Genomic DNA, 24,192 nt, shown 5'->3' with positions numbered 1-24,192 from the left:
AGTGACAAATGTTGGAGAGGTTGTGGAGAAAAAGGAACCCTCATACACTGTTGGTGGGAATGCAAACTTGTGCAGCCACTATGGAAAACAGTATGGAGATTTCTCAAAAAGTTAAAAATAGAAATACCTTATGACCCAGCCATCCCACTACTGGGTATCTATCCTAAGAACTTGAAATCAGCAATTCCAAAAGTCCCATGCACCCCTATGTTCATTGCAGCATTATTTACAATAGCCATGTTGTAGAAGCAAACTAAATGCCCATCAACTGATGACTGGATAAAGAAGATATGGTATATACATACAATGGAATACTACTCAGCCATAAAAAAAGACAAAATCGTCCCATTCACAACAACATGGATGGACCTTGAGGGTATTACGTTAAGTGAAATAAGCCAGACAGAGAAAGACGAACTCTGTATGACTCCACTCATAGATGGAAGTTAAAAACGAGACAAAGAGAATTGATTGCTGGTTACCAGGGGAAAGGCGGGGTGGGGGTAGGGCACAAAGGGTGAAGTGGTGCACCTACAACATGACTAACAATAATGTACAACTGAAATTTCACAAGGTTGTAAACTATCATAATCTTAATAAAAAGTGAAAAAAAAACCACTACATATTGTATAATTCCATTTATATAAATATTCAAAATTGGCAAATCTATAGAGACAGAAAGTAGATTAGTGGTTATATAGGACTCAGGGGATGGGGAAGTGACCACTAATGGGCATAAGGTTTCTTTCGGAGGTGAAGGAAATGATCGAAAATTAGATTATGTTGATGGCTGCATAACTCTGTAAACATACTAAAAAACATTAAAACTTAGAAAAAAATTAACTGACCTGAAAAAGGGATCCTTTCTTATGGATCTGCCTCCATATTTTTTCTCATAGTACTGTAAGAGGAAAATCCACAGTACACACTGCAGGTAAGGCTAAAAGAACACATAACAGCTCATGACCAAATGTTCTCTTCGGCTTACACCAACAGAACGAAGACCAGATTTATCAGGTTCCTTACCATCACCAAAAAAATTAATCACAACTTTTTTGCATGCCATACCAGTTAAGAATAAATTTTAATACAAACCAAAGCAGATTTTTAGTAAAATAATCTTTCATATAGTTGTCTACCTCTATAAAGTTCACTGGTTGTCAGCTTCATAAAATACAATCAAAAGAAAAACAGCTCTGCTTTTGCTTCTGAGGAAGCGAGAATTATAATTAAATAGAATAACACGAAAAAGCCAAGTATATTAAAATGGGCATAGTCAGTAAATGAAAGGTATTACCAATGCAATCCACATTAGCTAGCATTAACTAACATACTTGACTTTTTACACACTTTTGTTTTTACGCAACAGGATAAAAACTAAAAAGAAAGTTAAAATCATAAAACCAAACTATTCTTAAGGTAACAGGCTAACACAAACATTTTTGTCATTTCTTACCGATATAACAGCCACCAAAAGCCTATCCCATGGATTATAGGTGTCCTCATTTTTTCTAGTATTCTTCCAAGAAATCTAAGACAAAAATTTTTGAAAATTTATATGCTGCCATGACATTGTGATATAATATTTGGTCTTTGACCTGGGTTCCTGGCACACAGCTTCTAATACCCTTGGAACTTCCTGAGTGACAGAGGTGATGAGAGCATCTTTGGTTATTTAAAACAAGCTCCTTTCAACCAAAGCTGAGTTTATGCAAATAAAGTTACTCTTGGAGGATGTGGGCTGGTCACTGAGGAACCAACAAAGTGATGAGAGGGGTGGAACCTTCAGTGCCATCCACTGACCACTGAGAAGGGGAGAGGGGTTTGGAGATTAACTTATCATGCCTAAGTAATAGAACCACCATAAAAACCCTAAACACAGGGTTGGGACAGCTTTCAGATTGGTAAATGCATCCACGTGCTGGGAGGGTGGCACCTCTGAACTCCATGGGACAGAAGCTCCTGCACTTGGGACCCTTTTGGACCTTGCTCTACGTACCTCCTACTCTGATTGCTCATTTGTGTATCTGTTTTAATAAACCCCGGTAACAGTAAATTTCCTGAGTTCCATAAGCCATTATAGCAAATTACTGAACCTGAGAGAGGGTCATAGGAACTCTGGATTTGTATCCAAGTCAGACAGGAGTGTGGGTAACTGGGGGACCCACTACTTGTAATTGGTGTCTGAAATGGGAGGCAGTCTTGTGGGACTGAGCCCTTAACCTGTGGGGTCTGCACTAATTCCAGATGGCTAGCATGATGATTACTTTATGTGAGGGAAAAACCCATATATTTCACGTCAAAAGTGCTGTGATTAGCAGTTTTCTTTTAGCTGCAATGCAGAGAAATATTTGGATTAAAATGAAAAAAAAAATGGCTTTTGTTCAGCAAACGTATTCTCTATACATAAATTAGCTATTAATATTAATAGCGATGATTTATACTTAGATTAAAATCTTCCCCATCCCAAAATACTTCTATCTGGGAAGATACAAATTCAACGTAATAAACTAAAGCAAAAAAAGGAGGGGAGATTAGTGAGTAGACTTAATCAGCAATTATCCTAAGTCAGTAATTCATCACTTATTTTCCTGATCACATGGAAATGTTTTTCAACTATCCAGGTATAATAAAACTAATCTGTATTTTATTTTTTCTTGGGAAAAAAACCTCTTACACTTTATTTTCTCTCATCCCTTTACAGTACAACACATTATTTAATTGTTGAAAAGCTCCCACCAAACAAAATAACTGAAGTCAGATCATACTTGTAATTTATGTACATCATTTTGGACATCAGAGAACATGTAATGGACAGGGTCCCTCTCTTTTGGGACTTTAAGGTTTAAAGACATGCTTGAAAAGATTCCACAGTAATTTTAAACTGTTGCATTAATAATATTTAAATCAAGTAATAGCAGCTAACATGATTTTTTTTTCTCTTTTCAGTACAGGAACTCATATCCCAAAGATTAGGCAATATTTATGCCTTTTAAATATTAAAACACCTAACAGACCTACCTTTATGAAACAAATCAGACAACCTAGAAGTGGATAGATTGGAATGACTATGCAAAAGGTATAATGAAGAACAGCTGTAACTGTGTATCCCATAAAGAAAGTAATTTCGGTGATTGCAACACAAGCCAACGCTGTCTAGAGAAAAACATGAGAAAACAAGTGAAAAAGTGTTTAGAAATTTCATATAAACTTGCTTGTAAGTTTGTGCCTCAGTAATAACTATGTTTTCAATCCTCTAGTAAAACATGGAACCAGAGATGATATTTAGCCAGGAAGTGTCAGTATGCTGGTACCAGTTGTTTGTAGCTGGCATCCTTGCCATGCAGTTCTTAAATGCTTTCACTATTATCCCTTCATGGAATGAATGATGCAGAAGACATATATACACACAAAAAGCTGCTGCCAGCTATCTATTATCTAAGTTCTGTACTTAGAAAAAACACAGTAACATTTTTGAGTATAACCCTGAGAGAGTTTATGACTTTCAAATAAGCTGCTATGAAAAGTTTGAGGAAAATAACATAAAATGTAACTTACCACGGAATAGATAAATGACCAAAATTCTTTGGTATTTAAAATTTTTTTAAAAGTGAAAGAAGTAATATAGGTAAACAGAATAACTGATGGAACATAACCAATAAGGCAAAAAACCTGTAAAAACGGAAAGGTATATTTTATGTAAAAAGATGAAGAGTGAGCAATACATATGATATAAAACGCTAGTTGTATTAAAATATTAAGGGATAATTATTCTTCAAATTTTATTGCTCAACAAATCACTCCAAAAACTGAAATTGTGATTGCCTAAGAAGTTACCACTCACATTTCTTCTAAATCAATAAAACTCACACTTTTAACTAATTATTAACACAATCCTCAATAAGTCATTTAAAATGAACACTAATTGTAGTTCTTTTTTATGCCAAGTAAAATGGTATCTCTTATCATTTTTTTATAAAAACAAGTGTAATAGCTGGTTACAACTTTATCCTTCTCAATCAACTATTGATTATCATTTTAATATACATTTAATGCACTGTCTAAATTTTTAAGAAAAACATTTATTAATTTATAAGGCAGAAATGAATATGTAAAGTCACTATGATCTCTGGCAAAACTGCTAAATTTATTTTCAGCAACCCCAACCTCATCTAGGTTTGTTTTCCCTTTTTCCTAACATACACCATTCGGATGAAAGGGTCTGCTATCAGTCATTTACATGTGAACATGAATGAAAATTATACTCTCCCTTAGTATCTTAAACCATATTGTAAATTATGGAATAAAAAAGTTTCTTCTTTGTGAAATTATTTTCAGGCATAGAAACGAGGAAGATATTTTAAGGAAGGATTGTCTGTTTAAGCATTCCTAATTATACACAAGTAGACAGTCTATATGAAAGACCATCCTAGTTTCAAAGAATTATTTTATAATGGTAGTAAGTTATTGTTTTAAAAATCACTTATAGTAATATAAATTGCATTAATGATAGATATCATATACAATAACTGAACAGACACTGGTTCTATTTTCTGTAAAATATTCATATCCAAATTACTCAACCGACCGTCACATTATAAAGACTTAGTTTTTTAAAATAACATTTACAAATAGCATGAGTACAACTGATGTTAACTTACCACAGAAAGGAACTTTACAGGATAAAAATATAATCCATAATGAAATGCAAATAAACTTCCTAGCATCAAAATAAGAACAAGAAAAAATAAGGGGATATCAACAGTAGCTTGTCCAATCCAATATGCAGATGGCAAAAGACCTGAAAGTTTAAGCTGAGTATAAGCTTTGATCTAAAAGAAAAAGAGAAAAAAATTGATTATAATTTTAAACATTTTACAAACAAACAGAAAACTCTAGCAGATTACTGCAAAACTCTTAATTTTACATCAACAAAACAATAAAGGTCACATTCCAGACCTACAGGTAATAAAAGCCCCCCCTACAGCTAAATATAAATTCCATTTAGCCTTTAATTTGGCTATTTCTGAGATGCAACAATTTTAACAAAATTATTTTAACAAAATTATTCAGAATCAGAAAAGCAGCTAAGAAAGACAAAACTAAAATAAAGCAAAAAGTGTCATGGGGGTAATAGCTGTGCAAACAATAAGCAGCCAAAACATTTCTGCTTTTGAAAATCTGTGGAAAGAGATGGGAAAATATGTTTTAAACAAGAAAAGGACTCTTTTAGAACTTAACCTTTCAAGAAAACACTAATAAACTGCCAAGTAACCTCTGGATTTGAAGCCTGTCCTGGTATCAGTTCCCCTACGTTAAACCTAGCATACATGGGGTTAAAACCCAAGCACTCTTTCCCTACTCACTCCCTGGCTCCTGGCTCCAGAAGCCACTATCTGCCATGAAGACAAATAGCCAAGGTCACCCACCTGCAAGTTTCCTTATCATCTCCTCCTTCCTGCAAACGGCCTCCTGAAGGGGTGGGAAAGCTCCGACCAGCAAGGCCACCGACTCCCCCACCATCTACAAGCAGCCACATTCCTCACAAACCTTGAAAACCCCTCTCCTCCCCTCTTTCAGGGAGACGAGATGAAAGGAGACAAATTTGAGGGCTTACTCTCGTCTCCCAGCTGATATCATTAGAAATAAAAACCCTTTCCTTGCCATAAGCCCAGCGTTCCAGTTTTTATTTGGCCCTTCTTGTGTGACGGGTAAGAATCTACGTTTGTAGGCGGTAACAGATTTACATAGGGCTTTCGGGTTAAACATGAAACTCCGTACTGATAGTGCATTTAAAAGCCTTCTAGAGACTCTTGTGTAGTACATAAACGCAACAGCGTTTTCCTGTGTACTAACCGTAAATTTAACAGTTTTCCTAACTCTCTAATTGTCTCATTATTTAATTTGAAATTTTAAAAATATTTTATAAATCCAAATATATAACAATTTTATTCAGTTGATTTTTGTCATCTATAAAAACATCTACACTGAGTAATTAAAGGTATTATATGAAACAGCTAACCATAGAGTGAGGTAAGGGAAGCATGGAATATAAAAATAATAATAATAAGAGTAATGATTAAAAGAAAAAAAAGACAACGTTTACACCAACAGCCCTGCCCAAGCTAGTGCTGTTTGTTGAAATAAATATGAGCATTGAAAAAACAAAAGACAACTTTCGTGCTTAATGAATTACAAGAAAAAAATACAAATTTCAATATAAGTTTAAAAACATAAACCAAGTCAAATACAATTATTTTGGATAATCCATGCTTTTGTCATTCACCTATTGCTGGTGGGAATGTAAACAGTGTATCCACACTGGAAAACAGTCTGACAATTTCTTATAAAACTAAACATGCAATCACCATATGACACAGCAATTGTACTCTTGGGCACTTATCCCAGAAAAATGAAAACTTATGTTCACACAAAAATCTGTACACAAATGTTCAGAGCAGCTTAATTCATAATAGTCAAAAACTGGAAATAATCCAGACCCACACCATAGAATACTACACCCAGCAATAAAAAAGGAATGGACTATTGATACACACAAATTGGATGAATCTCCAGGGAATTATACTGAGTAAAAAAAGCCAATCCCAAAAGTAAATATGCTGTGACTCCATTTATAAATTCTTGAAATATCAAAATTACAGAAATGAGAAACAGATTAGTGGTTGCCAGAGGTCAGGGAGTGGGTCGGGTGGGGATCTGGGCTTGAAAAGGGCAATAGGAAGGATCTTTGTAGTAATGCAACTATTCTGTATCTTCACTGTATCAATGTCACTATCTTGGTTGTGATACTGTAGAGTAGTTTTGCAAGATGTTATTGGGGTAAAGTGGTTAAAGGTACATAGGATCTTGTATTATTTCTTGCAATCTAATAGGAGTCTACAATTATCTCTAAAAAAAAATTTGAACTAAAAAACAAAGTTGAAACAAAAAAAGAGAAAAACACAACTGTCAACTAAGTTTTATATTTGAGTTGTGGGAGTTAAGAATTATTTTTATTGTTTTTATACTTTCCTATATTTTCCTATATTGTTTTTATATCTTTCCTATATTTATATACATTTATAACAGAAAAATTGAATATATTTTAAAAATAACTTCTGAAATTAATGTATTACTTTTACACTAAAGAAAATTACTAGGGGCTGGCCCCAAGGCCGAGTGGTTAAGTTCACATGCTCCACTTCAGTGGCCCAGGGTTTTGCTGGTTTGGATCTTGGGCACAGACATGGCACCACTCATTAGGCCATGCTGAGGCGGCATCCCACATGCCACAACGAGAACGACCCACAACTAAAATATACAACTATTACTGGGGGGATTTGGGGAGAAAAAAAAGAAAATTACTAAAAGATATAATTTTCTGCTATGAGGTTTAACCTTATTATCCATCACATTGTGTAAATTAATTTAGACAAATTTGCTTCCATTAAGCTAATAAGAGACATACCGAGAATGAAAATTTTGATTAGAGGAGGAAGAGAGAATCTCAGCCGAGTGGAAGAGTGGAAGGCTTTGAATAGCCAAAAGACTGTACAAGATCACCGTTGGCCCAGGGATATCAAAACAGAAAGGGGCAGAAAAGATGAAAGAACACCAAAGAAACCTCTGGACACATAGCAATTTTTCCCAGGCCCTGATGATCACAATCACTTTTTACTTTTTTTTTTTCTCATTTAGCAAAAATTGAGTGCCTTATACATTCAATAAATTCTACTAAGGGTTAAAGAGGAGAGGCAGCTTAGTGTACCAATTAAGAACATAAGGATCATAGTCAGTTCCTAGATCCACTACTTAAACAAGTTGAGTCAACCTGGGCTCATTAGATGAAGACTCCCACCCTTCCATTTCGTGACCTATAAATAAAGTGGGTAATATAAAATTTACTTCACGATGTTGAAAAATTAAAAAATATAACTTTTAAAGTACATGGCACAGACTCAAGTAATGATAGTTATTACTATTACTAATAAATGCATTTATACTCCATTTACTTACTCCTGAAATAATTATACAGAAGTCTTACACTCACGCAAACAGGTTTTTTTTTTCTATGACATTTCTTATTGGCAAACTATACCTGTAATTTTTTTAAGTGAGTCATTACCTTATGATTCTCTGCATTTTCCATGGCAAAGTAAGGTGGCATTGCAGTAACAATGATTCCAAGTAAAGCTGCTTGAAAATACAGCTCAATTTTAAAAACTATGTCTGTAATTTCCTGAAAGACAACCAAAGAATAAGAAACAGAACTGAAAATCACTTTATATCCCCTTAGTACTTTCTAAAAAAGACTATCAAAACTACTGAAGAAACCGATTAGGATATCTATTCTAGGCATAGTCTATAGAAAAGAACAGGTGTCAGAGGTAACAGGCAGTGAGCTACAGGACCAACTTTGCCACTTATTAAATAGCTATATGATCCAGAGCAGATGACCGTACTTCCATTTTCATATCTACAGCACAGAAAAATATGGCATATAAATTAAGAGTCACCATTTAATTAAAAATAATAATGTGCATGAAAAGCAGTTAACATGTCCACCAGTGGTCTTATGCAATGAATATGACCAGCTCAGAATAATCTTTGATGCCTTCATTGGTTGCCTGGACTATGAACCAGCTGGGATCTTAGGGACCTCCTTTTCTCCACTGGGAAAAGCTGCACCCAAGCTCAGCTTCCTATGGAACTAGAAGCTGCTTCTCTCCAGCATGGGAGACTATAATTCCCACAGACCCCAACAGTCCTAACTGCAAGAACCAGGTACAGACAGACAAACTAGTAAACAGCTGGCGTCCCAGGTGCAAACTATCCATTATCAGGAGCACTTCATTATCCCCTACTCTCAACAAGGCCTTTTTCCTACCCTTGTTCTGTAAGAAGATATGCCCATGGGACAGGGAAGGACTCTGCACTAGAAAAGAACCCACACCATGTCTAGCAGACACCCTGGCCGTGGCACACTCCTCCACAGCATAAGGTGGAAACAGGGCATCTTGCTGAGCCTCCTCTGCTGAGTTTTTAGCAATAAAGCCAATTCCTTAATTCATGCCATATGACACTGTAGAATTTGTCCCAAACCCTGGTACACTATAATGGAAGACCCAGATAGAACCAACAAACATGTAAGCTAAGTAGTACAAGAAGTGGAGATTAATGAGACTACAGTTGGAGTCAATCACACAGACTCTGATGAAGGAAGAAAAAAAACCGTGGAACATTAGTAAGACTATATCTATGAATAGTGAGTTTTAAAACGTCTCATTTCTTTCCCCTGGTTTTTAAAAATGGTATGATTATATGTCAGTGTTTGATGGAAAGTTGCTAGATCTTTTGTAATAGTTATGGATACATACAAATGCAGTAACATCATAAAAACATGTACAGGAATTATAATTTTGAATTGTGGTTGTTACTTCATGGAGTAGAAAGGAACAAGACGGGGAGGATATACTGGAAGCTTCAACTGTTATCTTTAAAGTTTTATTAAATAAAACATATGATAAGATATTAACATTTGAAACATTTAGGTAGTAGATACATGGCTGTTTATTTTCTGTAGGCTTGAATTAGTTCACAATAAAATCACAAGGGATGATTTACAACTTTGATGATTTCAACATCACCTATGCACTGGTGATTCCCAAATATTTATTTCCTGTCCAGAAATCTCTCTGAATTCACCCATCCAAATGCCTAACATGTCCATCAAGCAAATGTCACAAGGATAGGCAACAACTCAAAATTGAATCAGTATCTCCATTCCACCAAAACAAAACAAAAATCTCTCTTCTGCCTATGTTCTCAAAATTGGTGAATGGTACTACTATGCACTAAGCAATATGACACCTCTCTTCTCCTCATCTCATCTCACAAATGCAACAGTGATGAAGTATGTCACATATTTTTAACTCTATCAGGATTGTTACTGACACTGCATTAATTCAGACACTCATCATCTCCTCTCATCTAAATATGTAGTAAAAGAACCTCTGATGTGATTTATTTAACCTCCTTTCCTCTCCTCCACCTCAATTCCCCCCACAGCAATCTCTCTCCACCCTGGTGCCAGTGACCTTTTTAAAATGTAAATTTGATGTTACTTTATCCCCATGTCTAAGTATAATTATAACAAGAAGAGTACTAAATTAATCTTTGATGTGATTTACACTTAAACATGGCAAAAGATTACAGTAAACTAAAGAAGTTTGGGGTGTATGTTACATAGCCATAGAGACAGAAAGTAGATTAGTGGTTGGCTAGGGGTAGGGGAACTTAGCAAGTGATTAACTAATAGGTACAAGAGTTTCCTGGTGGAGTGATGAAATATAAAAACGATTGTGGTGATGGTTGCAGAACTCTATGAACATAATAAAAAGTGCTGATTACATACTTTAAATGGGTGAATTAGTGTATGAAGTACATCTCAATAAAGCTGTTAAACAGTACAGCAATAGAAAATAGAAAATGCTATAACACAAAGGTACTTGTCCATTGATTTTTCAATATATGAAAAACAAAACATAAGGATTAAGAGAAAAATGTTGAGTATTCTTCTGGAGACTTAATTTTCATATTTATAATCCAACAGTCCTATCTGGAGGAAAAATGATTCTCTGGGTGACTTCTCAAGGTTCTTTCGATACCCCAAGTATCCAGATTTTAGATGAACAATATTCATTTTTAACTTAATTTTTCTTCTATTATTAATATAAAAAATACTTACATGCTCTACAAAAATATCAGTACCAAGACAGAAGCTCTTTGACCCTGAAGTAAACTAATACGGGGACTCCTGAACCCAGATGTAAACCATCCCCAACTCAAGTTTTAAGAAGACTAGGAGACATCACAAGATGAACACCTACGGATTTCGTTTGTTATCACTTGGCTTTTTATAGTCACTATATATACACACACACATTTTTTTAAGTTTGCTTACTTGAAAGAACGGGGTATTCCAGACCTGGATGCTTTCAGTCACATTTGAATGATAAAGATAGTAGTTACTAATGATATTCATCAATACGGGTAAAGAATAAACCATAGTACTGTTGAAAACAGCAGTAAAAACATAGTCCTACGATTTAAAAAAACAGAGACTTATTATATACTATATATAAGTAGATACATTGTTGCTATGTACCAACCTTTTCTCACCAACTAAGCTAATTCTCACTAACTGTACTAAAAATTGGTTCAACAAATCACAGAAATAATACTCAATAAAGACAGATGGATAAAGACAACCTAGTTTGAAATCTACAGATATTTTAAACAAAAATATGACACAAAAATAAAATTAAATTCTTTGTAGATTTATATATTGGTCACCCATAAGGGCATAAAATATATTACAAACACAGCTAGCTATTTCCAAAAGTAAATTCTAATTTCCAACTGAGATCAAATCAGCAAATCATTAATTTTAGAGGAAGTATCTTAATCTTTTATAACTTTCATATGGGTATTCATTCACGTGCATTACTCTTACCTTTTCTGAATACATCACATTTAAAGCTGCACTATGGGGAGCAGCAGATACATAGTCACTGTCATTAAACATCGTTATCATTATGTCCTGGTTTGTGAAAAAGCTAATAAGATCACTGATATCAGAGTCTGGAATTAGAAAATAAGCAAATAATAAAGAATCAGTTTAAATGAGAAACAGACACAGGCTTTTAATAACATTGGAAAGAGTTCTTTTTAAAAAAATATTTTATCTTGATTAGATAAGGTGTGATTAAGAACACTGGCCCTGGAGCCAGTCAGCCTGGATTCAAATCCAAGTCAATACAGACACAGGCCTTAGAGCAGAACATGTGGCACACAGTAATTATGCAAATTTTAGCTGCTGCTGCTGCTACTACTATTACTCATATTGAAAGTTTATCTGATACTCACACTAAATTTGGTTAAATAGTGAGAATAAAAATCTACCTGGCAATTTTATGTAACAAGATAACCTACTGGGCTCAGAAAGGGAGAAGCCAAGGTGTGGAGTTAGGTAACATCACTCCTTAGGGGATTTCTGTGTGCTTTGAAAAGACAAATTTTAGAAATGTCAATTGTCTTAAAATATTAAAACACATACAGGCCTCTATCTACATTCTTTACGTTGCCTGGAGCCAAGGGAAAGATTTTGAATCCTGTCTAAGGTTCAAATCAATACCAACATGTTGATGAACAGAAATAGTTCCCCCTCCACCATCACAAAAGCCAGGATGCAAGGAAGGACAAATGAGACTTTTAGAGAAATCAAAATCAAACAAAGGAAAACACTATGAGTAACTGAGTAGCATGGCAGGATGGATCAGACTCAGCACCAAACTCGAGCGTCAGAGAGAAGGGTGCTTCTGGTGGTACTACATTTACTCCTAAGCTAGTGCCTTAACTCACCTCTTACCTCCAGCTTGCCAGAGTAGCTCTGTACTCTTGAGAAGACAGCTATGTTATTAATTGAATGAACTGTATCACCTAGGATACAAAAAGCTCCGCAAGGGGGGTAAGATACCACCCAATATATACACACAGAGGCCAGTGGTTCCTAAAGTGGCTTCATTTAGGACTAATAACAAGGCCTAGGAAAATATGGGATACAGGTAAGCAATTCTAGAAACACTAAAAAACAATAGAAAGGATAAAACTTTGAAAATATTAGGATTTCTGCAGATCAGTGAGAGTGTACTCAAAGTAGAAAGATTTGAGATACATGTACAATTCCCCAAACACAAAAAAAGTCATAATATCGGAGTATAAGGCTCCACGCAATACTATGTTTTAGCAATATGAAATGCATATTAAAACCAAAAACAAGAATTCTAATGAACGAATAAATTGCAAAACATAACATTTTCTATTCAAGAGCAGTTTTCTATCACTAAATGTCTTCTCCCTCCAAAAGAATAAAAGTTACACAGTAAACCGAGAGCCAGATTTTAAAAGTGATGATTTTAAGAGTAATTTATAATTATCACTACCTATGATTATTGTTTTAACACTGGGCAAAGCTCTGCAGTTAATAATAAATCAAAAATGAAAGATACTAGAACATAGGCAAACTTTTCGGAAATGTTAAACTCCAAAGAGTTTGTGAGTATAGAAAGGGTTAGATGAAATTCAACTAACATATTTCAGCAAGATAAGCAAACGAAGCCGCTTATTTTTTTGCTGTAAATTTGCCAGTTGGTTAAGCTTGATTTTACTCGTCAAGAAACTTGGGACTACAAACTAGCTATGCAGATGGAAGATGCAGGAACAAGACATCAGGTATTAATGAAATTCTGTATTAGGTTTTAATATTCTGAAAAGCAGAATCCTACGTCAGTTTTTTTTAACTTGTTCAGAGCCTTGCTCAAGGCCACATGCTTTTAATTCTTTTTTATATCTGACAATTATGTAATAAGAATAATCAATAGCCCTTCAAAAATATTCATTACAAATTTAATGTATTTGATTGTAATATTTACATCCAAAGCAATTTTTCTTAATTCTAATTAATTTTTCAGATAAGTCGTTGAAGAACTATTTAAACACTTCTATTTAGATATATAACTGCATAAATATTACATACTGTAACTCTTTCTAAAGAGGGTTTATTGGGAGCCGGCCCCGCGGCCGAGTGGTTAAGTTCGCGTGCTCCGCTTGGCAGCCCAGGGTTTCACTGGTTTGGATCCTGGGCGTGGACATGGCACCACTCATCAGGCCACGGTGAGGTGGCATCCCAAGTGCCACAACTAGGAGGACCCACAACTAAAATATACAACTATGTACTGGGGGGGTTTTGGGGGGAGAAAAGCAGAAAGAAAAACAAAAAAGAAGACTGGCAACAGTTAGCTCAGGTGCCAATCTTTAAAAAATAAAAGGGGTTTTCAACTTCTGAAGTTTATTTTGCTCATCATTAACTTTGAGATGAAACATGCTGCTCTGAGAATATGTTGATACTATTAAAAAATGACATTTTATTACTACAAGCAGTATAAATCAGAGTATTTTTAAAAACTGTCATCTACACTTATACAAAAATTTCATTTCTGTAATATATTACTCAGCATCAATAAGGAGATTTTTTAAATTTAGATTTGTGCAGACTATACCTTTACCTTCATATATTTCTGAAGTCCCAATCTCTGACCTCAATGTACCCCTCACCCCCAAGCCCCGACCAACACACATCACAGACCTTCACACACTCTCACCAGTAGAATTTTGAAGAAGCAGAGTTGTTTTATATTTATGAGGTTTATCTCCAGGTTTTAGAAAATATAAGTCTGGAGCAAGTTTGATGGGAACCACAGCATTTTTAAAGGAGCGATGCACCAAAAACATAAAAATCTGAACTGCGAAAAAAATTAAAAGCAGAAGCAACCTGGAAGGAAAAAAAAAAATACAGCTCAAGATACATTAAAATATAAATCTATAGAAAAACATTCCCTCACATGACAGTTAAAAGGTACTCATTAAAAGAAAAAAAAAAAAGGAAAGAAAGAAATGAAACGAAAAAAATAGCACTTGGGAGAATTTCTACTCTTCAAAATGATCTCATGACAGTATTGGACAGAAAGCCAATATTCAATGACAAAATTAAAAGTTATAAAAACGTATGTTGGATCAGAGTCACCCTGAACTTTTTATAGGATATGTAAACTTTTAACTTTTGAAGAACCAGACATTATATCACATTTACATCTTTATTCTCCTGAAGGAACTATTTCCTGCCCTCTCTCTATTCTAACTATTTACTCTCCACATATTTTAGAAAATACATGATACAAAAATATTTTAGATACAGGAAAGAAAAGAAAAATACAGTGAAACTTTGATTATCTTTGAACTTCATCCTCACCACATCAATTTCCATTGCTCCTCCAGAGGCAAAACAAGATATACCACAGTCAGTTATAAAGCTCATCATTTGCACCCGGTCAAGCACATAACTCTATTATCCATTCAAAATGCCCTTCTATCTGGAAGGGAGTATCCTTCTATCTTACCCTGCGACGTATCTTTACATTATGATAGCTGTCAACAAGTGGGTTGAGAGTTTAGATTACCACACTTTAGCATTTTTTAATTTTCAGAATCCCTATAATTTTTTAAAAACTATTCTTCAATTGTTTTAAGTACACCCAAACTAGCATTTCTAAAAGCATTCTGCGTTGAACTCTAGTTCCCCAATAAGTTAACAGGTGTTTTAAGCTAAAAAGAAAAACGTCATGGTTAAATGATATTTGGAAACTCCAGGCTATACAAAGTTGAGATAATTTCTTTACCTCTCGAGTATTTTTATATGCTAATGAAAAACTCTTTAAGAGAGGGAATATGAGATACAACATTTTCTAAATGCATAGATGGTCAAATGCATACCTGACCACACAATACTTTTTGTTATGGACTGAATGTGTCACCCTCCCCTCAAGTTCATATGTTGAAGCCCTAACACTCAATGTGATGGTATTTAGAGGTGAGGCCTATGGGAGGTAATCAGGATTAGATGAGGTCAGGAGGGTAGGGCTTTCATTGATGGGATTAGCACCCTCTGTCTCTTCTCCTGTGCGTGCAGAAAGAAATCATGTGAGCAGATAGCTGGATGGTGGCCCATCTGCAAGCAAGGAAGAGAGTCCTCACCAGAACTCCACCATGCTGGTACCCTAATGTCATTTCTAGCTCTTAGAACTGTGAGAAAATAAGTTTCTGCTTTCAAGCCACTCAGTCTATGTTATTTTGTTATGGCAGCCTGAGCTAAGACACTCTGCTGTTTTTCAGGCAGTATATTATGAAAATAGTGTTTAGTTAAATAAACTGACATACTGATTTAAATAAGTAATTTTCTTTCAGTAATTCTGACACTAATAAATCAGATGCAATTCTTTGATATTGAATAAATTAGGGCAAAAAAGCAAATGAATTCAGCATATTTCAAACATAACAATACTCTTATTCTTGATTATTAAGTTTTATTTATACTGCCATTTTGGATCTAACAAGATGGGTGAGTAGTATATGAAAGTATTAATGTTATCTCCAAGTAATTCAGCGCCTAGAACCCCCTGGGAACCTAACTGAGAGAGGCAAAGCTAAGTTGAAAAGATGTCATTTTGATCCCAGTTCTACTAGCTATAAAGCCTTCCTTATATTTCAGCTTCTTCATTTGATGAGATAAAACTTACTCTTCCTGTTTACAACAAGTGGTTATAAATATTAGTAATAGATGCAAAATAATTGTGAAAAATATAAATGCAAAATAAAATTTAAATACAAAGACAATAATTCACAAATTACATAATTAGAGAATATTTGTCACTCCCTCATTTTACAGATGAGACAAAAATGCTAGTTTAAAAAAAGAGTAAAGCTCTAATAGTATTCAATGAAATTACTAAAAGCATAATTTTTTTCTCAGACATTATGAAAATACAGTTTTAATCTTTCAAAACTACATATATTTACTTATAACAACATTTAAAAAATTAAGATGGTAAATTCAATTCGTCTCCTTAAAAAAACAACTCATCAGGCAGCAGAGTGATTATACTTACACTGATCTCACTGATTTACTTTCACGTTTCAAGGTAAGGAAATGAAACTTGGCTATTGTGTACACCTGCTGTTTCCAAAGGCTCATGGTGCTCACTCGAGAAGCCTTGGTTTCAGAAAGAATAAGTAAGCTCTGCTCCATTTCATCAAAAGATTTTGAATCCATTTCTTCTTCTGGTGGCTGCTGAGTAAATACACTATAATCTATTGGCCAAAACAAAACGAAAAGATAGAAAATTATGATATACGCCTTAAAAGGATGAAAACCTTTCTGAAGCATGTAAATTTTAAAGAAGTACACATCTGGTGGTGATGTAGGACAAATGGAACTCTCATTTACTTTGGCAATATTATCAAAACCGCACATATGATTATCTTATGACTCAAGGAACCATGTATTAGGTATAAACCCAACAGAGATATGTAAGATTTGTACACAGGTTAACTAAAACACATACAAGAATATTCTTAGCTAGCACCCTACCCAGAGTGGCCATAAACTGGAAACAACCTAAAAGTCTATCAATAGGTAAATGAATAAGTTATAAAATACTCTGGCAATAGCATAGTGCAAAACAATGAAAGTGAACCAACTACTGCACAGTAGTTTGAATCTTACAAACATAATATTAAGTAAAAGAAGCCAGAAGCAAAAGAGGGATGCCATATGACTGAATCCACTAAACCAAAAACAGACAAAATTAATCGATGGGATAGAAACCAGGATACATTATTTTTATAACAGTGATTCAATTTAAAAGAGATGAAAATTGGCTTCAGTATGATGTGGGCCACAAAGAGGGATTTCTTAGACTTATCCTAGACTTAAAAAATGAGTAAACATTGGGCTGGCCCCGTGGACGAGTGGTTAAGTTCACGCGCTCTGCTGCAGGCGGCCCAGTGTTTCGTTGGTTCGAATCCTGGGCGCGGACATGGCACTGCTCATCAAACCACGCTGAGGCAGCATCCCACATGCCACAACTAGAAGGACCCACAACGAAGAATATACAGCTATGTACCTGGGGGCTTTGGGGAGAAAAAGGAAAAAAAATAAAATCTTTAAAAAAAAAAATGAGTAAACATTAAAAATTTTAAGAGTGAAATGGAATACTGCATAAAATAATATTTAAGTACAACCTGGTTATCCCGGTATCTTACCAACCTAACAGTTTAGATGAATGACTTAGTAAGATGAACAAGTTCAATTCCTCTCTTCCTCTGATACAGTGGACTAATCAAACAAAAAAAAGGGTGCTAAAATATTTTATATTAGAATCATAGTATTCAGGGAGTATCAATTTACCTTCTACAGAATTTGATGTACATTGACCTTTGAAAAGTAAAATGATTAAAATAGGCCAAACTGAAAGCAAGCTGATGATAAACGTAAATTTATTCTGCATGGTAGACTTAAAGGTACTACAGAAAAAAGCCAGCAACACCTAGACAGAGCAGACCCTTCACATCTTTATCCCACTATCCAACATTTCTAGAAACTACTGTATACCTCAAAATATTCAGCACCACACATACAAGCATCCTCTCCATGTAATGCTCTTCCGTCATCCTAAGTACTACAAATATCTTCACTGATAACGCGTTCTACATTGTGACCTCTAACTTCCTTTATTTCTTCTATTCCTACACCCTTCTCTCTACTCAATTTCCTCCCACTGCATGCATGCCCAAATTTAATATCTTGTTATTCTCCAACTGTCTAAGATCCAAAATTTGTATGTGAACTTTCCCTCTCCGACTACAATCTGATATGATGTCCTCATCATAAACTCGAGCCTTCTCTTTTCTCCATGTTTGAGAGAAACATCTCCATTTCCTTCACTCTCCTGACCTACCACGGCAACCATCTGGCTAAGCTTCAATTTAAGAAAAGTTTCCTCAACTCACATTCTCTTCTTAACCTACAGATGCACTGAAATTGTTCTTGTCAAGGTCACCACTGGCTTCCACACTACCAAATTCCTCACTGTCTTCTCTTCTACCAAACCCATCTTTTCTGTTCTCATCTTATTCTTCACAGCAATCAGCAAATAACTGGTACCATTTGTCTTGGCTTTTACATCCCCTTTTGTGAAGAAAGAAAGAACAATAATTGCTCCTTTACAGCCCTTTTTAGCCCTTCACTGCTCAACCTCAGGGCTGGGCCCTCTACTCGTATCTGTACCCTCTACGCAAGTGATTTCATTCAATCCCATGGCGCCATCTATATATGAGTACCTCCAGAATTTGTATCTCCAGTCCTAACATCTTCACTTAGCTCTAAATGTGTTCATCCAACTGCCCACTGTACACCTCCACTTGGCTATCAAACAATATAGCCAAAATTCATGCCTGGATTCCTTCTTTCCACAAACCTGCTCCTTCCCAATTCTCAGAAAATGGCAATTCCATTACCAGTTCTCAGGCCAAAAGCTTAGGAAATATTCTTGATTCCTCCCTTTCCCCAACTCCTAATACTTAATCTATCAGCAAGTCATCACCAGCATCACTAATATAACCCAAATCTGTTCATGTTTCCCCATTTTCACTACCATCCTAGCTCAAGCTAAGATTAAGTGTAACAGTTTCCTAACTGGTCTTCCTGCTTTCACACTTCCTTTACAATCCACTCAACAGCCAGAACGCATTTTTTAATAATGCGAATCAGATCATGTTACTCCTATGCTTTAAAACTCTGAAAAATCTACACCTACTTATTTCTTGCCATGCAGGTCTCAGCTTAAATATCATCTCAACAAAGTCCTCCCTGAAGATACAATCTAAGCTATCTGCCTCCTAAGACCACCCCATTATTTCCTTCATAATTCTAATCACTATCAGTAAATATCTCAATAACTTATCTATTTACCTGTTTATTTCTGCCTTTTCTTCCCCAAAATACAAATTTCACATGCTTACATAATTATTTGTCTTATCCATCATCTATCTGGTTCACTGCCTAAAATGTTGTGTTAGTTTTGTTTTTACCTGCTTGGTCAATTTCTGCTTCAACTTCTAACTTTAAGAATACATCTTCCAAAGTCGTCATGGAAACACCGTAAGAAATAACACCCAAATTTGAATGAATATCTAGATCAGAAAATAAACCTAAAAGAAAAATATGAAAGAATGTTGTATAGTTAAGCATACTATCATGAATTATCCTAAAATATCTTCTAAAAATAGGATATGACTAAATTTACACTGCTAGCACAGTGGTTCTCAAACTTTTTGGTCTCAGGACCCCTTTAACATTGTTATAAATTACTAAGGACCCCAAGGAATGTTTGTTTATGGAAATATATCTATTAGACATTTATCATATTACAAATTAAAACTAAGAAATATTTTATAGACAGAATGATAGACAAGGTACATTAAGTTGGCATCTGTACTTCAATCCAGCTAATTAATGATTCATTTTTTTTCTTCTTGGAAGAAACCAATTAAACTAACAGAAAATTTCTATGTAATCATGAGATAAATGCAATGGGAATTCTGCAGAATATCTACATAATTAATATCCTCTTAAGAGATCCCTAAACAGATAAAGGAGACTGAGTCTGAGTTTCTGATTATAAAGCAACAAACTAATGCTACAATTAAAATAATTCCAGGGTTTACCATATAATCATATAATTCACTGTGGAACCATGAAACTGGAAAAGAACTTGAGGACATACACAAACAACTATAAATGAGTACACATCTTATTCCCAGGAGGCCTACAAGGAAATTATTTCTTTCTTGACAGCAAAGCAAACATAGTTATTTACTTAATACAGTAGTTAGTTTCTTGCATGCTGTTGGTAAAAAAAACAAAAACAAAAAACCCCACACACATTAGCTTGTATTTCTGATTTTCAAAAGTAAAATAAAGCAGAGACAAAATAGTAACTCTGGCCACCTTGGAGCTGTAAATATTACACAGAAAAGTAAACAAGAAAGTAAATCAAGTGAACTATTTCCAGTGCAAGATCCTAGTTCAAAGACCAAGAAACTGCAAGTAGGTAATACCTGAAAATTTGTCCATGTCCTTAAAAGGCAGACTGTACACAAGCTGTTGGTCATTCTGTTGTAATAAAGTAGCTCCAGGTATATGTTGTTTAACCAGAGAAGAAAGAGATTCCGTGGCACAGTATCTGTCTATGTACATGCTAGAGAGAATCAAAAATCACTTTTTTTTATGATTACTCAGTAAACAACCAAAAATAAATTCTGAATGTTTTAAGTTAAAGTTAGTGCCATAAAAAAATGGGCAAAGCACATTATGGCAAACACTAAATATATTAACAGTAGACCAAGAATATAATAAAGAATAAAGTCAATAAAGAATGAATGATACCTCAGGCGGTAGCCAATCCCCCATTTACTTTTGAGAAAAATTGAAGAACCAACACATTTCAACATTCCTTGTGATATGACAGCTTTCCTATCTGTAAACAGAGATTTGCATTTCAATTTTTGAGTTAGTAACAGCATTAATAATTGGCATTTATATTTTATAGATTACTATATGAGATGCCAATGTATTAGCTCATTAAATTATCACAATAACCTTAAGAGGAAGGTACTAGATGATCATCACCTATTTTTCAGATGAGGACACTGAGGCAATGAGGAAATATACAGTTTGCCCACTTTTCACAAGTGACGAAGCCAGTAATTGTACCCAGGCAGCCTGTCTAGAGTCTACTTTCCTGATACTGCTCCAAATATCTCCTCTTCCTAAAGGGCTTACTAATGCAAGCACGTTCACAATTTGCTTTACAACCACGTGTAAAAAAGACAAAAAAACAAAATGTTAAAAAAAAAAAAGGATACTGCTGAAAAGATGAATGATATGCCCAATTTCTTAGATTATATTATAAACAAAGAAGTTAATCTACATTTCAAACTCTTGAATCTTGTCCCAGTTATTAAAAATTCTGTTGGCTTAAATCTGGATTCTTTATATGTGTGTATGTGTTTAAAATTGTGCAGAAAACAGTTAACATAGCAGGTCTGAGACTGTTATTGTCAGAATGGCACGCTTACAAGGCTGGCCCTTGACTGGGGTCTGGAAACCTGGATTGTAGCAGTGTTCCCACCATGCCCAGAACAAATAAGGGTGGTTCACTGGACCTAAACTGTACAAACAACGTAAATGACGGTTAACACCTGCTTTCCTTCCGGGAGTCTGGAATTTCAGTATATGCCAGGCAGAGGGTTCCTATACGAGCAGCACCTAACAAAAATCCTGGGGAGAGCCTCTAATGAGCTTCCCTAGTCGACAACATTTCACACGTGTTTTAATGTGTGAATTTAACAACTCATTGCTAGAGGAATTCTGCACATCCTGTGTGACTCCCGTGGGAGAGGATTCTTGGAAGTTTGCGTCTGGTTTCCTCCAGACTCTGTTCCACGTGCCTTTTCCCTTTGCTGGCTTTGCTTCATATCCCTTCAGTCTCACTGTAATAACTCATACCTGTGTGTATGACTATGCGAGTCCTATGAGTTCTCCTAGCAAATAACTGAACCTGGGGTGGGCTGAGGGACTCCCCAATACAAATATACGTAATTTTTAAAAATTTTAACACTTTTTTGTGAAGAACACACACCTTCTTTATTTACTCCTCAGGATTCAGCATCTCTATGTCCAATCTCCTGTTTGGCCCCATGACCTTATCCTTCAAAAATAAAGTAAGTATCTCACCAGCAAGAATGTCAGCTTCATCCATGAAATGAGTACTAAACACTGTCACACGATTAGATTTTCTGTATTTTAGAAGATTCCAAACAATATGACGAGAACAGGGGTCCATTCCAGCTGTTGGTTCATCTAGCAATAGTATCTGTGTGAAAAGGGATGGGGAAGGCAAGGAATCCTCAGGAAAACTAAAATAAATAAAATTTTTGTGGACATTTTAAAGCTGCCACATTCTAAGTTATTATTGCCCATCAGAACTATATTAGACCTGAGTTTTTCATTCATATGTGAGCACAAATTTTTAAAATTATCAGTTTGGCAAACGAATTCTTTCCTTGGTTTAATTTTAAAAGATTAATGTCTGTGATGTATAAGACGTAAGTGTAATAACAATCAAAAACAAACAAACAAAAATTAAATATATTGCTTTTATCTGAACAATGAAATTTTGTAGATATAACAATTGTTTATTAGAGAAGTATGCCCTATATTGGCTAAAGGGAAGCAATTTGTTTTAAAACTATTTTTAATTTCAAGAATATGGTGGTGGGGTTTGAGAGGAAGACAGATTAACATAAAGCCAGAATACAAAGTCATCCCCAAGCTGCAGCAGCAAGGGAAAAGGTGGCAGGATGGTGGGGACCACTGGGGCTCCTGGCTGCAGGCATGCACTGGCAGCTTTCTAGCTCTGTGCACTGTACCAGCCGGTTCTCTGGTTCTACAGACAGAGAACAGCACAAAACAGACACATACAAAATTAAATCAGCAGGACAGTGAAAAACAACTATTCCTTTGATTTTACTTTTAAATTTTTATCATGAACTATTACAAATATATAGAAAACTACAGAGAATAATAGAACAATACTTTTAGAGCCACCGTGAAATTTAACAAATGTTACTTTTTGGCCATTTTCTTCAGATATTTTTTTAAAGAAATAAAACATTGCAGATCTAACTAAAGTACGTCCTTTCCACTCCCCCTCCTAGAGGTGACCACTATCATAAAGATGTTATATATCTTTCTGACCTCCGTTTTAAAACATTATTACAATTACATCCATAATAACATATCATATTTTATGTATGTTTAAACTTTACATAATTTGTGTGTGTGTGTGTATATAGATTCTACAACCTACTTTTTTATTCAACATAATTTAAAATTATCTCATCAGTGACACTAATGTTTGTTTACCTTTGGATTCCCAAGAACAGCAATTCCTAAAGACAGTTTCCTTTTTTGACCACCACTTAACTTTTTAGCTTGATTATCTTTGATAGCCTGCATGTCTAAATCCAGTAAAACCTTCTGCACCTGTAAAAGTAAAGTGTGAACAATGTTATTTTTTAAATCACACCAATTACATAATTATCAATATTAGTTTTTCGGTTTTTGGAGGGGTTTTTTTTGGTGAAGAAGATTCACCCCGAGCTAACATCTGTGCCAATCTTCCTCTACCTTGTATGTGGGATGCCTCCACAGCATGGCTGATGAGTGGAGTAGGTCCACACGCAGGATCCAAACCCAGGAACCTGGGTCACCGAAGTGGAACATGCAGAACTTTAACCACTTGGCCACAGGACTGGCCCCCTCAATATTAGTTTTTAAGTGTTCCATTTTTAAAACCAACTTTAAAAATTTTCTTTTACTATAGAGTTTAATCTTGACACACATTCGTAAATAATTTTGAAACAACAGATGAAAAGATTCATGATGGAAAGGTCTGTTTGACTTTTGTGATTCCTGGTAGTGGAGAAGGGATCAGGGTAAAGGCTCTGTGTGCGTGTGTGGCTGGCGGAGAGGGCAGATGTGAAAGTACAGGAAGGAAGAAAAGAAAGAAACATCAACATTGAGAGACTAGCATCCTCCAGATGAAACAACTATTTTATAGGTGCTAAAACTTTTACTCCAAATTCTATATAATTCTTTGTAATGACTTTCTG

The 24,192-nt window shown here is 35.1% G+C and overlaps 1 protein-coding gene across 10 annotated transcripts in view; it reads right to left on the bottom strand.

The window, feature by feature from the left end:
- The window catches only part of ABCA5 (ATP binding cassette subfamily A member 5), a 71,676-nt gene that overhangs the window by 16,464 nt on the left and 31,020 nt on the right, over window positions 1–24,192 (bottom strand). For all 10 annotated transcript variants that reach the window (XM_023652135.2, XM_023652140.2, XM_070226975.1 and 7 more), the window contains 15 exons: window positions 23,444–23,563; window positions 22,253–22,391; window positions 20,903–20,993; window positions 20,575–20,714; window positions 19,546–19,665; window positions 16,563–16,764; window positions 14,223–14,392; window positions 11,516–11,643; window positions 10,964–11,101; window positions 8,126–8,239; window positions 4,662–4,832; window positions 3,559–3,672; window positions 3,022–3,156; window positions 1,457–1,531; window positions 849–940 (listed from right to left, as the gene is read on the bottom strand). In XM_023652135.2, coding sequence (XP_023507903.1) covers window positions 849–940; window positions 1,457–1,531; window positions 3,022–3,156; window positions 3,559–3,672; window positions 4,662–4,832; window positions 8,126–8,239; window positions 10,964–11,101; window positions 11,516–11,643; window positions 14,223–14,392; window positions 16,563–16,764; window positions 19,546–19,665; window positions 20,575–20,714; window positions 20,903–20,993; window positions 22,253–22,391; window positions 23,444–23,563 — 1,949 coding nt within the window. The remainder of the gene's footprint in view (window positions 1–848; window positions 941–1,456; window positions 1,532–3,021; window positions 3,157–3,558; window positions 3,673–4,661; window positions 4,833–8,125; window positions 8,240–10,963; window positions 11,102–11,515; window positions 11,644–14,222; window positions 14,393–16,562; window positions 16,765–19,545; window positions 19,666–20,574; window positions 20,715–20,902; window positions 20,994–22,252; window positions 22,392–23,443; window positions 23,564–24,192) is intronic.

Source organism: Equus caballus, chromosome 11 (assembly GCF_041296265.1).
Source record: "Equus caballus isolate H_3958 breed thoroughbred chromosome 11, TB-T2T, whole genome shotgun sequence".
NCBI classification, from domain to species: domain Eukaryota; kingdom Metazoa; phylum Chordata; class Mammalia; order Perissodactyla; family Equidae; genus Equus; species Equus caballus.
This window is presented reverse-complemented; position numbering and strand designations above follow the sequence as displayed.